Raw genomic sequence first — 12,272 nt, 5'->3', positions numbered from 1 at the left:
TTCTTTCAAAAGGCACACGGTATAGCTGTTTTAGAGACACCTGGTGCCTTTTCAGCATGCGTGCAATAGTCGGCAAACTTATGGCTTCCACATTGTTGAACATGTCGTCATTGTCCAAGATGTGCTGCCGAATTTCTGTAGGGTGAATATCATTTCTGGCCCGAACCAAATTGACCACAGCCCACTCTTGTTGGTCAGTCAGAATTTTGCCTCTGCCTCCCCTATTTGGCCAAGTCTCAATTCTACAGGGAAAATTACAGTAAGAACACATTTAGTCACATCACATACTTTGTGGTACACATTGGCATGCAGTATACAGTCATTTGACAACTGAGAGTAGCCTAATGTTTAGTGCATCCTGAAGACTTACCGGTTCTCATTGCGGAAAGGTCTGATGATTGAGGCCACGGTTGATCTTCTGAGGTTTGGTTGAATCATTGTAGCTGCCTCAGTCATTGTCATGCCATGATTTACGACATGGTCAACAACTATTGCTCAGATTTCATTGGACACTCTTTGCTGTTGCTGCCACTGTCTTGGTCCGTGGCCTTGTCCTCTACCACGTTCCCCCACACCTCTCAAACGAGGCCCACGACCACCTCTCAGAAGGGGTGCTTGTCCCCTACCATTCCTTTGACCACCATGTCTTCCTCGTCTTCCTCCTCCCACTGCTTGACCTCTATTGTGACCTGGATCACCTGCCGGCTCCATGTTATCGCTATGTTGTTGTAGGTGGATACCACTCATTTCACTATATACTCATACCATAATGTGATATCAAACATCAGTCACGAGTTGGCAGTATTGGAAAAGCAATTACAAGGGCCTGCATACATACACTTTATTAGGTACACCTGCATGTTAACGCAAATATCCTGCTTCTTCGAACAGCGATTCAAGTGGCTGCCTGCAACTCAATATATAGAGTATATAGAGTAGAGAGCTTTAGTTGTTGTTCGACCAAATATTAGAACGGGCAAGATGCGTAATCTAAGCAACTTTGACAGTGGTATGATTGTTGGTGCCACACATGGTGATTCCAGCATCTCAGAAACAGCTGCCCTCCTGGGATTTTTATGCACTACAGTCTCTAGAGTTTACAGAGAATGGTGCGATAAACAAAACACTTTCAGTGAGCGGCAGTTCTGTGGGCAAAAACACCTTGTTAATGAGAGAGGTCAGAGGAGAACGTCCAGACTCATTCAAGCTAACAGAAAGGCCACAAATACTCAAATAACAGCCATTTAAAACAGTGGTGTGCAGAAGGGCATCTCTTAACGTACAACACCGTGAATAATTCAGGCTGTTGTGGAGGCAAAAGGGGGTCCTACCCAGTTCTAGATAGGTGTACCTAATAAAGTGTACAGTAATGTCAAATCTGAAAACATGCCTGGAAAAGTGGTACATGGGACCATAGAAACAGTTTCTGATAAAGAATGATGATGAAATATTACATCCATAGATAATGTAGTCCAATTTGTTCTACGGTAATTGATGTCAATGGATCTCATTATCTTGAAACTTTCATGATCTAAACATGGAATATTGTTTGTCAGTTTCCATAAAACTTTGCATTAAGAGTAATGCAACAGTTACTTATCATTTTGATCAGTTGTATCAATTGATAGTTAGATCATTGTAATGAAATGAATAGACAGTCATCTCAGATGTAATGTGTGAATTGCATTTTGAAATGGTAATACTTTGATGTTAAGTTGTGTCATTTTGAACAGATGATTTTAGTTCAATGAACAAATGATCTTAGCTTTATGTGTATTGTATCCAAGCAATTGGAAAAAGTGTTAGAGTTTTGAAAATTGTGCATTTTGATCATTGGTTGTGAGTTTTGTGTCTAGAGTTGTGAAAAATGACATCAAGGTTCTGAAATTAGTGCCAAAGTGATTGTAAAAAACTGTAACGACCGGTTGACCGTAGAGTGACCATACAAATAACTAAAGATAGAACATACATTCAATTCAGTTAATGGAAGACTCTCCAGTCATGGAACAGTCTCAATCACAAAAAATTAAGACAAAGGACCTCTCTTTCTCTCCCTGTCTCTCTACCTCCATCTTACTCTCCCTGCAGCTTATCTTTCATCATTACAGGAAAGTACATGTGTCTATGTCTGTGTTTGTGTGTATCTGTGTGTGTATTTGTGTGTGTGTATTTGTGTGTGTGTGTGTGTGTGTGTGTGTGTGTGTGTGTGTGTGTGTGTGTGTGTGTGTGTGTGTGTGTGTGTGTGTGTGTGTGTGTGTGTGTGTGTGTGTGTGTGTGTGTGTGTGTGTGTGTGTGTGTGTGTGTGTCTGTAGCTCGTCCAGCATGCGGGTGTGTTTTGGTGATGGCGAGGCTCCTATTTGACTGTCTGCACAGCTGTCAGGAAGAGGAGGACTACAATCAACTGCCACAATTAATAGAGTAAAAAACGATAATCAACCTGCGGGGGGGGCTGTCAAGTCACCTCCAACCCAGAGTCAGGCTCCAGGGCCCAGCTAAGGGCCAAGAGAAGGCCCATTCACTCACTGATGCCATTAGGAGAGAATGAGGGGAATGGAGAGAGAACAAAGGTGAGGGGAGTTCCAAGAACTAGGAGGCAGGTCTGCTGTGTCTTTTCATAGGCTCCAATAATGAACAGTTGTCTGAATTGGATCTCCCAAAGGAGGTAGTAATATGGGATTGTGTCTGTATTCTAGCAGATCTTATGAGCCTGTTAGTCTCTTCCTTCTAGCTCTCTCTCTCTCTCAATTCAATTCAAGGGGCTTTATTGGCATGGGAAACATATGTTAACATTGCCAAAGCAAGTGAGGTAGATAATATACAAAAGTGAAATAAACAATACAAATTAACAGTAAACATTACACTCACAGAAGTTTCAAAAAAATAAAGACATTACAAATGTCATATTATGTATATATACAGTGTTGTAACGATGTATAAGCATAAATATGGGTTGTATTTACAATGGTGTACAATGATGGTCTCTATCTCTCTCTCTCTCTCTCTCTCTCTCTCTCTTACACTACCTCTTTCTCTCCCTCTCTCTCCCTCCATCTTACTCTCCCTCTTTCTCTACCTCGCTCTCTTTCTCTCCCTGTCTCTCTCCCTCCATCTTACTCTCCCTCTTTCTCTCCCTCTCTTTTTCTCTCTCCTTCCCTCGCTCTCTTTCTCTCCCTCTTTCTCTCTTTCTCTCCCTCACTCTCTTTCTCTCCAACTCTCTCTTTCTCTCTCACACTGTCTTACTCAAGGCTGACTTGGCGTGTATGATAATCCCTTCCCTATAGCTCGCTCTCTCTCTCCCTTCCTCCATCCCTCCCTCCCTCCCGATCTCGCTCTCTCTCTCTCTCTCTCTCCCTCTCTCCAGCTTACTCTCCCTCTTTCTCTCCCTCACTTTCTTTCTCTCCCTCTCTCCTTTCTCTCTCACACTGTCTTACTCAAGGCTGACTTGGCGTGTCTGATAATCCCTTCCCTATAACTCTCTCTCTCTCTCTCTCTCCCTTCCTCCATCCATCCCTCCCTCCCTCCCCCGCCAGCCAGCCCGCCCTCCCTCTCTCTCTCTCTATCTCTCTTTTTCTCTTGCTCATGCACTCTCTCTTTTCCTGTCCCTTTCTCTCTGTGCTGCAGCATAAGCAGCTATACGGGGCCTAAGCTCTGCATAAAACTCTTGTATAACGTTATTTACATTTGAGTGGTAATTAGGCTTATAAGGGCTGTGATCCTTACGGTGATAAAGACTGGAGGATGGGATTCAGACCATGGGTCGCTAAGAGTTTACGTCTTAAAATCCGTCAATCACCCTTGCGCTGTCTCTCAATCAACACCTGCGACATCATCATTTTACCTTTCTTTGTGTTTGAGGTAATAGTGGGTTGGGGGTGATAGTACACGTGCCTGTATGTGTGTGGTAGTTGGGGGTGATAGTACACGTGCCTGTATGTGTGTGGTAGTTGTGGGTGATAGTACACGTGCCTGTATGTGTGTGGTAGTTGGGGGTGATAGTACACGTGCCTGTATGTGTGTGGTAGTCGGGGGTGATAGTACACGTGCCTGTATGTGTGTGGTAGTCGGGGGTGATAGTACACGTGCCTGTATGTGTGTGGTAGTTGGGGGTGATAGTACACGTGCCTGTATGTGTGTGGTAGTTGGGGGTGATAGTACACGTGCCTGTATGTGTGTGGTAGTTGGGGGTGATAGTACACGTGCCTGTATGTGTGTGGTAGTTGGGGGGCACACGGCTGTGTTTTGGCTAGGGTCCAGTGATACTGGTGAAGGTACAGCAGACCAATAGTACACAAACATGCACGCACACACACACACTATCAACACACGCACACACTCATACACACCATGCAGGAAACAAGCCAAGACACAAATATCCCATCAGAGGCCTGCTGGTTAATTATCCATTGAGGGAACTTGCAATGGAGCGAAGGAATGAAGGAACAAGAGAGAGAAAAGGAGAGGGGGAGAGAGAGAGAGAGAGAGAGAGAGAGAGAGAAGAGGCAGAGAGAGAGAGACAGAGAGAGAGAGATACAGGGAGAAAGACTGAGACAGAAAGAGAAGAAGGAAGAGACAGAGTATAGAGAGTGACAAATAATTAATTCATGTTTGTACATTCATTCCAACATACGCTGATGTCTCCTGTCTATCAACTGTATTCTCTGCGAGGCCTTCCCTCTCGCTGGCCTTGCCACATGTCATGCTGTAAACCTGTAGTGTATGGGGCCTTCTGTTTCAACAACCCTATCAGCTCTGCTCACCAAACTCTCTCCAAGGGCCCCATCCCAAATGGCACCCTATTCCCTACATAGTGCACCTATTCCCTACATAGTGTACCTATTTCTACATAGTGTAAATATTCCCTACATAGTGTATCTATTCCCTACATAGTGTACCTATTCCCTACATAGTGTACCTATTCCCTACATAGTGTATCTATTCCCTATATAGTGCACCTCGTCTAAAGTAGTGCATCATATAGGGAATAAGGTCCCCTTTGAGACGCAGCCGTTTTATGAGTATAGGACATAATTCTTCTTAATTGATGTGGAACCAATGTTACATAAGGCAGCAGGAACTGGGGTCATGGTTAAGTGTGACGGTTCCAATGGGTAAATGCAAAGCCCTCATGCTCTTCCTGTCCATATTGTGGGGGAGTGGGGATGTAAGGAGGGGGGCAGGGAAAACAGACAGCATATGGAATACACATCAAACCTGATAAGAATCAGGACCCTCATGAAATACCTGCAACAATGCCAAACACAAACAACACATTCCTGTCACCTAGACAACTGCTCTGTAAGGTAAGTGTGTGCTTGTGCATGCATGTGTGCATGTGTGTGTGTTAGAGAGAGAGAGATACAGAGAAAGAAGAGAGAGAGAGAGAGAGAGAGAGAGAGAGAGAGAGAGAGAGAGAAGAAAGAAAGAGAGAAAGAGAGAAAGAAGAGAGAGAGACATGCTAATAGACATGTGCCAGTGTTGGTCTGGCCCAGAGCTGGCTGACACGTTTACATGAACAACCACTGTGATTATTATTATTTGACCCTGCTGGTGAGAGAGACATGCTAAGAGAGAGTGAGAGGGTGAGGGAGAGAAAAGGGTTATCCAATCTTTTACCTTACTCTTTCACTATTTGCTTTTTCCAAAATACTATATATAAATTCCTAAACCCCAATACTCTAATCCCAACAGCAGGGTGAAACCTAATACTAAAACCACATATAAAATCCTATACTGCAATATTTAAAATCCAACAGCAGGGTGAAACCTAATACTCTATATAAAGTCCTATTCTTCAATATTCTAATCCCAACAGCAGGGTCAAATCTTGTCTGCTTCATACCAGTGTGTGCCGTATACGTATGTTTGGGTCGTTCCACAAATAGACTGCCTTTTGTGACCTTGTGACATTATGTGTGTATATTTTGTTCAAACTATTTAATAGTTGGATTCACATACATTTGCGCTCTAACTAAACCAAACCATGTTCAAAATTCCAAAAGTAGTTATTTTAATGTGGAAAACGTTTGTTATGAAGTTGAGCTCTTTATGATGGCAGGGGCGGCAGGTAACCTAGTGGGTCGGCAGGTAACCTAGTGGGGCGACAGGTAACCTAGTGGTTAGAGCGTTGGGCCAGTAACCGAAAGGTTGCTGGATCGAATGCCCCTGAACAAGGCAATTAACCCACTGTTCCCCAGTAGTCTGTCATTGTAAATACGAATTTGTTCTTAACTGACTTGCCTAGTTAAACATTACAATGTAATAAATAGTTATTTCGGACTAAATTAAACTACCCAAAAAGCACTCTATTGGTGGAACGACCCGGTTACTATCCTACACTATAGGCACTCTATTGGTGGAACGACCAGGTTACTATCCAACAATTTATGCACTCGATTGGTGGAACGACCCGGTTATCATCCTACACTATAGGCACTCGATTGGTGGAACGACCCGGTTATCATCCTACACTATAGGCACTCTATTGGTGGAACGACCCGGTTATCATCCTACACTATAGGCACTCGATTGGTGGAACGACCCGGTTACCATCCTACACTATAGGCACTCTATTGGTGGAACGACCCGGTTATCATCCTACACTATAGGCACTCTATTGGTGGAACAACCCGGTTATCATCCTACACTATAGGCACTCTATTGGTGGAACGACCCGGTTATCATCCTACACTATAGGCACTCGATTGGTGGAACGACCCGGTTATCATCCTACACTATAGGCACCATAGCCATTCTATTGGTGGAACGACCCAGTTACCATCCTATACCCCCTACAGTCAGTAACTATAGCCAGAGGAACATTTTTGAAACGGGCTGTATTTGAATTACCATGTATTGAGTCCTGTTGTGTTCTTCAACTATGGTGTTATATTGCCACTTAGTGGCAATCATACCTAAATCCCAACCAGCGAAAATGCTGTCTATGGAGTGGTTCATAAGTGGTCATTCCAGTCAATGTACCTGTGTGTGTTTGTGGTGGTTTTTAACCCTATGTTAGTTGGCAAGAAGCAGACAGGTAAGTCAAGAAGTGGTCTGAGCATACCAGTGTGTGTCTGTCATTCTGCCCACCTGCCAATCCAACTGTGAGTGTATTGTGTTTTTGTGTGTATTGACAGTGCATTCGTAAAGTATTAAGACCCTTTCACTTTTTTCACATTTCGTTACATTACAGTCTTATTCTAAATTGGGTTAAATCGTTTTTTCCCTTCATCAATCTACACACAATACCCCGTAATGTCAAAGAAAAAAATAGTTTTTAGAAATTTTTGCAAATGTATTAAAAAAAAAAAACTGAAATATCACATTTACATAAGTATTCAGACCCTTTATCCAGTACTTTGTTGAAGCACCTTTGGCAGCGATTACAGTCTCGAGTGTTCTTGGGTATGACGCTACAACCTTGGCAGACCTATATTTGGGGAGTTTCTCCCATTCTTCTCTGCAGATCCTCTCAAGCTCTGTCAGGTTGGACGGGGAGGGTCGCTGCACGGCTATTTTCTGGTCTCTACAGAGATGTTAGATCGGGTTAGTCCGGCTCTGGCTGGGCCACTCAGGGACATTCAGAGACTTGTCCCGAAGCCACTCCTGCGTTGTCTTGGCTGTGTGCTTAGGGTCGTTGTTCTGTTGGAAGGTGAACCTTCATCCCAGTCTGGAGCAGGTTTTAATCAAGGATCTCTCTTTACTTTGCTCCGTTCATCTTTCCCTTGATCCTGACTAGTCTCCCATTCCCTGCTGCTGAAACACATCCGCACAGCATGATGCTGCCACCACTGTGCTTCACCGTAAGGATGGTATTGGCCAGGTGATGAGCGGTGCCTGGTTTCCTCCAGACGTGACACTTGGTATTCAGGCCAAAGATTTCAATCTTGGTTTCATCAGACCAGAGAATCTTGTCTTTTGGTGTATTTTGGCAATCTTCAAGTGGGCTGTCATGTGCCTTTGAACTTTATTGTGTACAGATTGATGAGGAACATTTTTTATTTAATCAATTTTAGAATAAGGCTGCAACGTAACAAAATGTGGAAGAAGTCGAGGGGTCTGAAGACTTTCCGTGTGCACTGTATATGTGTGTGTGTGTACTCCTCTATGTGAGGTACTAATATTTGTCCCAACCTTATTCTGGAAGCTGCAGAAAAGATCAGGTAGGGGTATTTCTACCTTGGTGTGGAAGCAGCAGAAGAGCTGGGTCAGGTAGGGGTGTTTCCTACATTTTACATTTTTAACAGACGCTCTTATCCAGAGCGACTTACAGTAGTGAATGCATACATTTCAAATATTTTTTTCCCCCCCCCGTATTGGCCCCCCGTGGTAATCGAACCCACAACCCTGGCGTTGCAAACGCCATTGCAAACACCATGCTCTACCAACTGAGCCACAGGGAGCCTACCTTGATCTGGAAGCAGCAGAAGAGCTGGGTCAGGTAGAGGTGTCTCCTACCTTGGTCTGGAAGCAGCAGAAGAGCTGGGTCAGGTAGGGTTGTTTCCTACCTTGGTCTGGAAGCAGCAGAAGAGCTGGGTCAGGTAGAGGTGTTTCCTACCTTGGTCTGGAAGCAGTAGAAGATCTGGGTCAGGTAGGGGTGTTTCCTACCTTGGTCTGGAAGCAGCAGAAGAGCTGGGTCAGGTAGAGGTGTTTCCTACCTTGGTCTGGAAGCAGCAGAAGAGCTGGGTCAGGTAGGTGTGTTTCCTACCTTGGTCTGGAAGCAGCAGAAGAGCTGGGTCAGGTAGGGGTGCTCCCTACCTTGGTCTGGAAGCAGCAAAAGAGCTGGGTCAGGTAGGGTTGGTTCCTACCTTGGTCTGGAAGCAGTAGAAGAGCTGGGTCAGGTAGGGATGTATCCTACCTTGGTCTGGAAGCAGCAGAAGAGCTGGGTCAGGTAGGGGTGTTTCCTACCTTGGTCTGGAAGCAGCAGAAGAGCTGGGTCAGGTAGGGGAGTTTCCTACCTTGGTCTGGAAGCAACAGAAGAGCTGGGTCAGGTAGGGATGTATCCTACCTTGGTCTGGAAGCAGCAGAAGAGCTGGGTCAGGTAGGGGAGTTTCCTACCTTGGTCTGGAAGCAGCAGAAGAGCTGGGTCAGGTAGGGGTGCTCCCTACCTTGGTCTGGAAGCAGCAAAAGAGCTGGGTCAGGTAGGGTTGGTTCCTACCTTGGTCTGGAAGCAGTAGAAGAGCTGGGTCAGGTAGGGATGTATCCTACCTTGGTCTGGAAGCAGCAGAAGAGCTGGGTCAGGTAGGGGAGTTTCCTACCTTGGTCTGGAAGCAGCAGAAGAGCTGGGTCAGGTAGGGTGTTTCCTACCTTTGTCTGGAAGCAGCTGTCGTGTCTTTGGCTATGCCGGATTAAGTGATATGACATGCTAACCTATAAAATTCTTTCTATGTAATTAATATTACCTGATTAAGCTAATCATGTAAATGTAATTAACTAGAAAGTCGGGGCACCACGGAAGAACGTTTATAGAGCCGTTATCTTCCGAATAAACTCTTAAAATACTTAGTAATATTTTACATCGATAGCAGTCAATATTAACCCTTATCTTATTTTCAGTCTCATAATGAAAGTTGTAAATTCTTGGCTATCTTCACGAACCCTGGCTAACAAGTTGAATCAGCAATACAAAATTGGGTTTAATTATTTATTTACTAAATAAACGAATCACACAGAATTACAAATACACAGAATACAAATGATGTCATACAGAAAACGTCCCGGTGGACGGAACCTGTATGATGGCTGGTTACACAAAGGAAAGGGGGTTGGGCTTGAATGAAAGAGCGGGAAGACTTAGCATAGCTGCTGTTTCTTTGTTCCTATCGTAAATACATTATCTTATGCATTCTAAATTACCGCCCATTTGGAAAAGGAAAATGCAATAAATATTTACTCTGAGCTGCGCTTCGGTAGATTGGTCGTAGATGCTGGCCGGGTTGGCCAACAGATCTTCCTGTCCTCGGAAGAATGTCTCTGGTGGTAAATTGGATACGTGGTGGTATCTTCGTCTGTCTGTTAGACTGGATCCGTCGTCCGTCCTTTCCTAGCCCCCGTCTACAGCGGCCGCTGCTAACTCAACGGCTAGGAAGTATCACTTCTGTAGTGAATAAGCTCAAAGTTCATACCATTCGCCACCAAAGCTCACGCCGAGGTTGGCTTAGTTCTGTACTTGACGTGTGTCCTTCTAACGTAGAGGCTGCAGACCTCACGTACTGGAACAACGTTATCTTTTCGTCAAAGGCTTATATAGTGGAGAGGGGGAAGGATGTGTTTCATCGTTTATAACCCCTCTCTCTTCACAGGGGTGGGCCACTGATCAAGCAGGGCAGTTTCCTTATGAAAATCCAATTCTCTCATTTGGAAGCTAAAATTACATTTAATCTCCTAACAAACAATTTCAATATCAAACATTTCAATTGCATAACAATTCCATGTTACTCTGATAACTAGAGGGTGTATACTTTCTCAGGTACAGTTTATGTCGTCCTGTCATCAGTCATAATGTCTCAGATGACAACCGAACTGACATCCATACTCATTACGTTCCCAAGCATATTTCCAACTGGTTTTATTACCAAAATATGGTTCCTTTTCCCCATTTGTTTGATGTTCCCAGACTCTCTATATTTAACACAGGCTATTCAAGTCCTTCAGTAGGGTCAGAAAGAGAGGGGAAGGGAGAAAGGTATTTATGGGGGGGTCATAAACCTTACCCACAGGCCAACGTCATGACACAGCAGAAGAGCTGGGTCAGGTAGGGGTGTTTCCTACCTTGGTCTGGAAGCAACAGAAGAGCTGGGTCAGGTAGGGATCTATCCTACCTTGGTCTGGAAGCAGCAGAAGAGCTGGGTCAGGTAGGGATGTTTCCTACCTTTGTCTGGAAGCAGCAGAAGAGCTGGGTCAGGTAGGGGTGTTTCCTACCTTGGTCTGGAAGCAGCAGAAGAGCTGGGTCAGGTAGGGGTGTTTCCTACCTTGGTCTGGAAGCAGCAGAAGAGCTGGGTCAGGTAGGGTTGTATCCTACCTTGGTCTGGAAGCAGCAGAAGAGCTGGGTTAGGTAGGGGTGTTTCCTAGCCAGGGCCAGGATGCGTTTCTCTGTCAGGGTACAGTCCACATCATCATCCTGCAGGATCACGTCTTTCTTCAGCACCTTCACAGCATACACCTCATCTGTCCCTTTCAGCTCAGCCAGCATCACCTACAGGGAAGAACCGCAGAGGTTAACATACACATGCACACGCAAACACATAAACGCAGACACACACATACAGACACACACACACACTACTACTGTAACAACACTCAAGCCACTGACTCATTTTCTGCACTTGATTAAATTGAGAGGAAAGACAGACAGATAGACAGAGAGTCAGTCAGAGAGTCAGTCAGAGAGACAGACAGACAGACAGACAGACAGACAGACAGACAGACAGACAGACAGACAGACAGACAGACAGACAGACAGACAGACAGATTCAGGAGGATATACTGAACCACTTCTAACTAACTAACCAACCAACCAACCAAAAAAAACACCAATCACAAAGTACTCTTTACAACAACTGGTCCAATGGAAGAGCAGACAGCTCTTATCATCAATGGGAGGGGATGATTACTAACCAATTAGAGTGATAGAAAGAAAGAGAGTGCTTACAGAGAGAGAGAGAGAGAGAGAGAGACAGACAGACAGACAGACAGACAGACAGACAGACAGACAGACAGACAGACAGACAGACAGACAGACAGACAGACAGACAGACAGACAGACAGACAGACAGACAGACAGACAGACACAGAGAGACAGACAGAGAGACAGACAGAGAGACAGACAGACAAAGTCAGACAGACAGACAGTCAGAGAGTCAGACAGGCAGGCAGTCAGAGAGTCAGATAGTACTGTACCTTTCCGAAGCTGCCTTTGCCCAGGACCTTGATGAAGAGGAAGTTCTGCAGCGTCATCCTCTTGGTCTGGACAGTCTTGAGCTCTCCATTCTCCCGGGGCTCGCCCCCCTCTGAGCCCACCACCACCTTGCTGGAAGAAGATGACGAGGCCGACTTGTGTTCCTGTCCACGTTGGTCAAACAACAGCGCCTTGCGTATGTTCTCCAACTCTTTCAGGTCTGGTAGAGAAACCAAAGAGGTAAAGGAGTGATACAAGTGTGCTCCTCTGTGTATGGGCAGGGGTGGAAATGAACAACAAATCACTCCCCGGAACCCTCCAATGCAGAATCCATGAATTCAATGTGAAAATGATTTTACTCCTTGAACCTGGGTATCGG

General features: G+C 44.9%; 1 protein-coding gene across 1 annotated transcript in view; it reads right to left on the bottom strand.

Moving 5' to 3' along the window:
- The window catches only part of LOC106591157 (protein kinase C epsilon type), a 264,664-nt gene that overhangs the window by 76,851 nt on the left and 175,541 nt on the right, over window positions 1-12,272 (bottom strand). Inside the window, exons 9-10 of the mRNA XM_045724752.2 lie at window positions 11,896-12,113; window positions 11,018-11,191 (exon numbers count right to left, since the gene is read on the bottom strand). Coding sequence (XP_045580708.1) covers window positions 11,018-11,191; window positions 11,896-12,113 — 392 coding nt within the window. The remainder of the gene's footprint in view (window positions 1-11,017; window positions 11,192-11,895; window positions 12,114-12,272) is intronic.

This window comes from Salmo salar, chromosome 01, assembly GCF_965601325.2.
Source record: "Salmo salar chromosome 01, fSalSal1, whole genome shotgun sequence".
Taxonomy (NCBI): Eukaryota; Metazoa; Chordata; class Actinopteri; order Salmoniformes; family Salmonidae; genus Salmo; species Salmo salar.
Note: the sequence above shows the minus strand (reverse complement) of the source record. Positions and strands in the feature narration are given on the sequence as shown.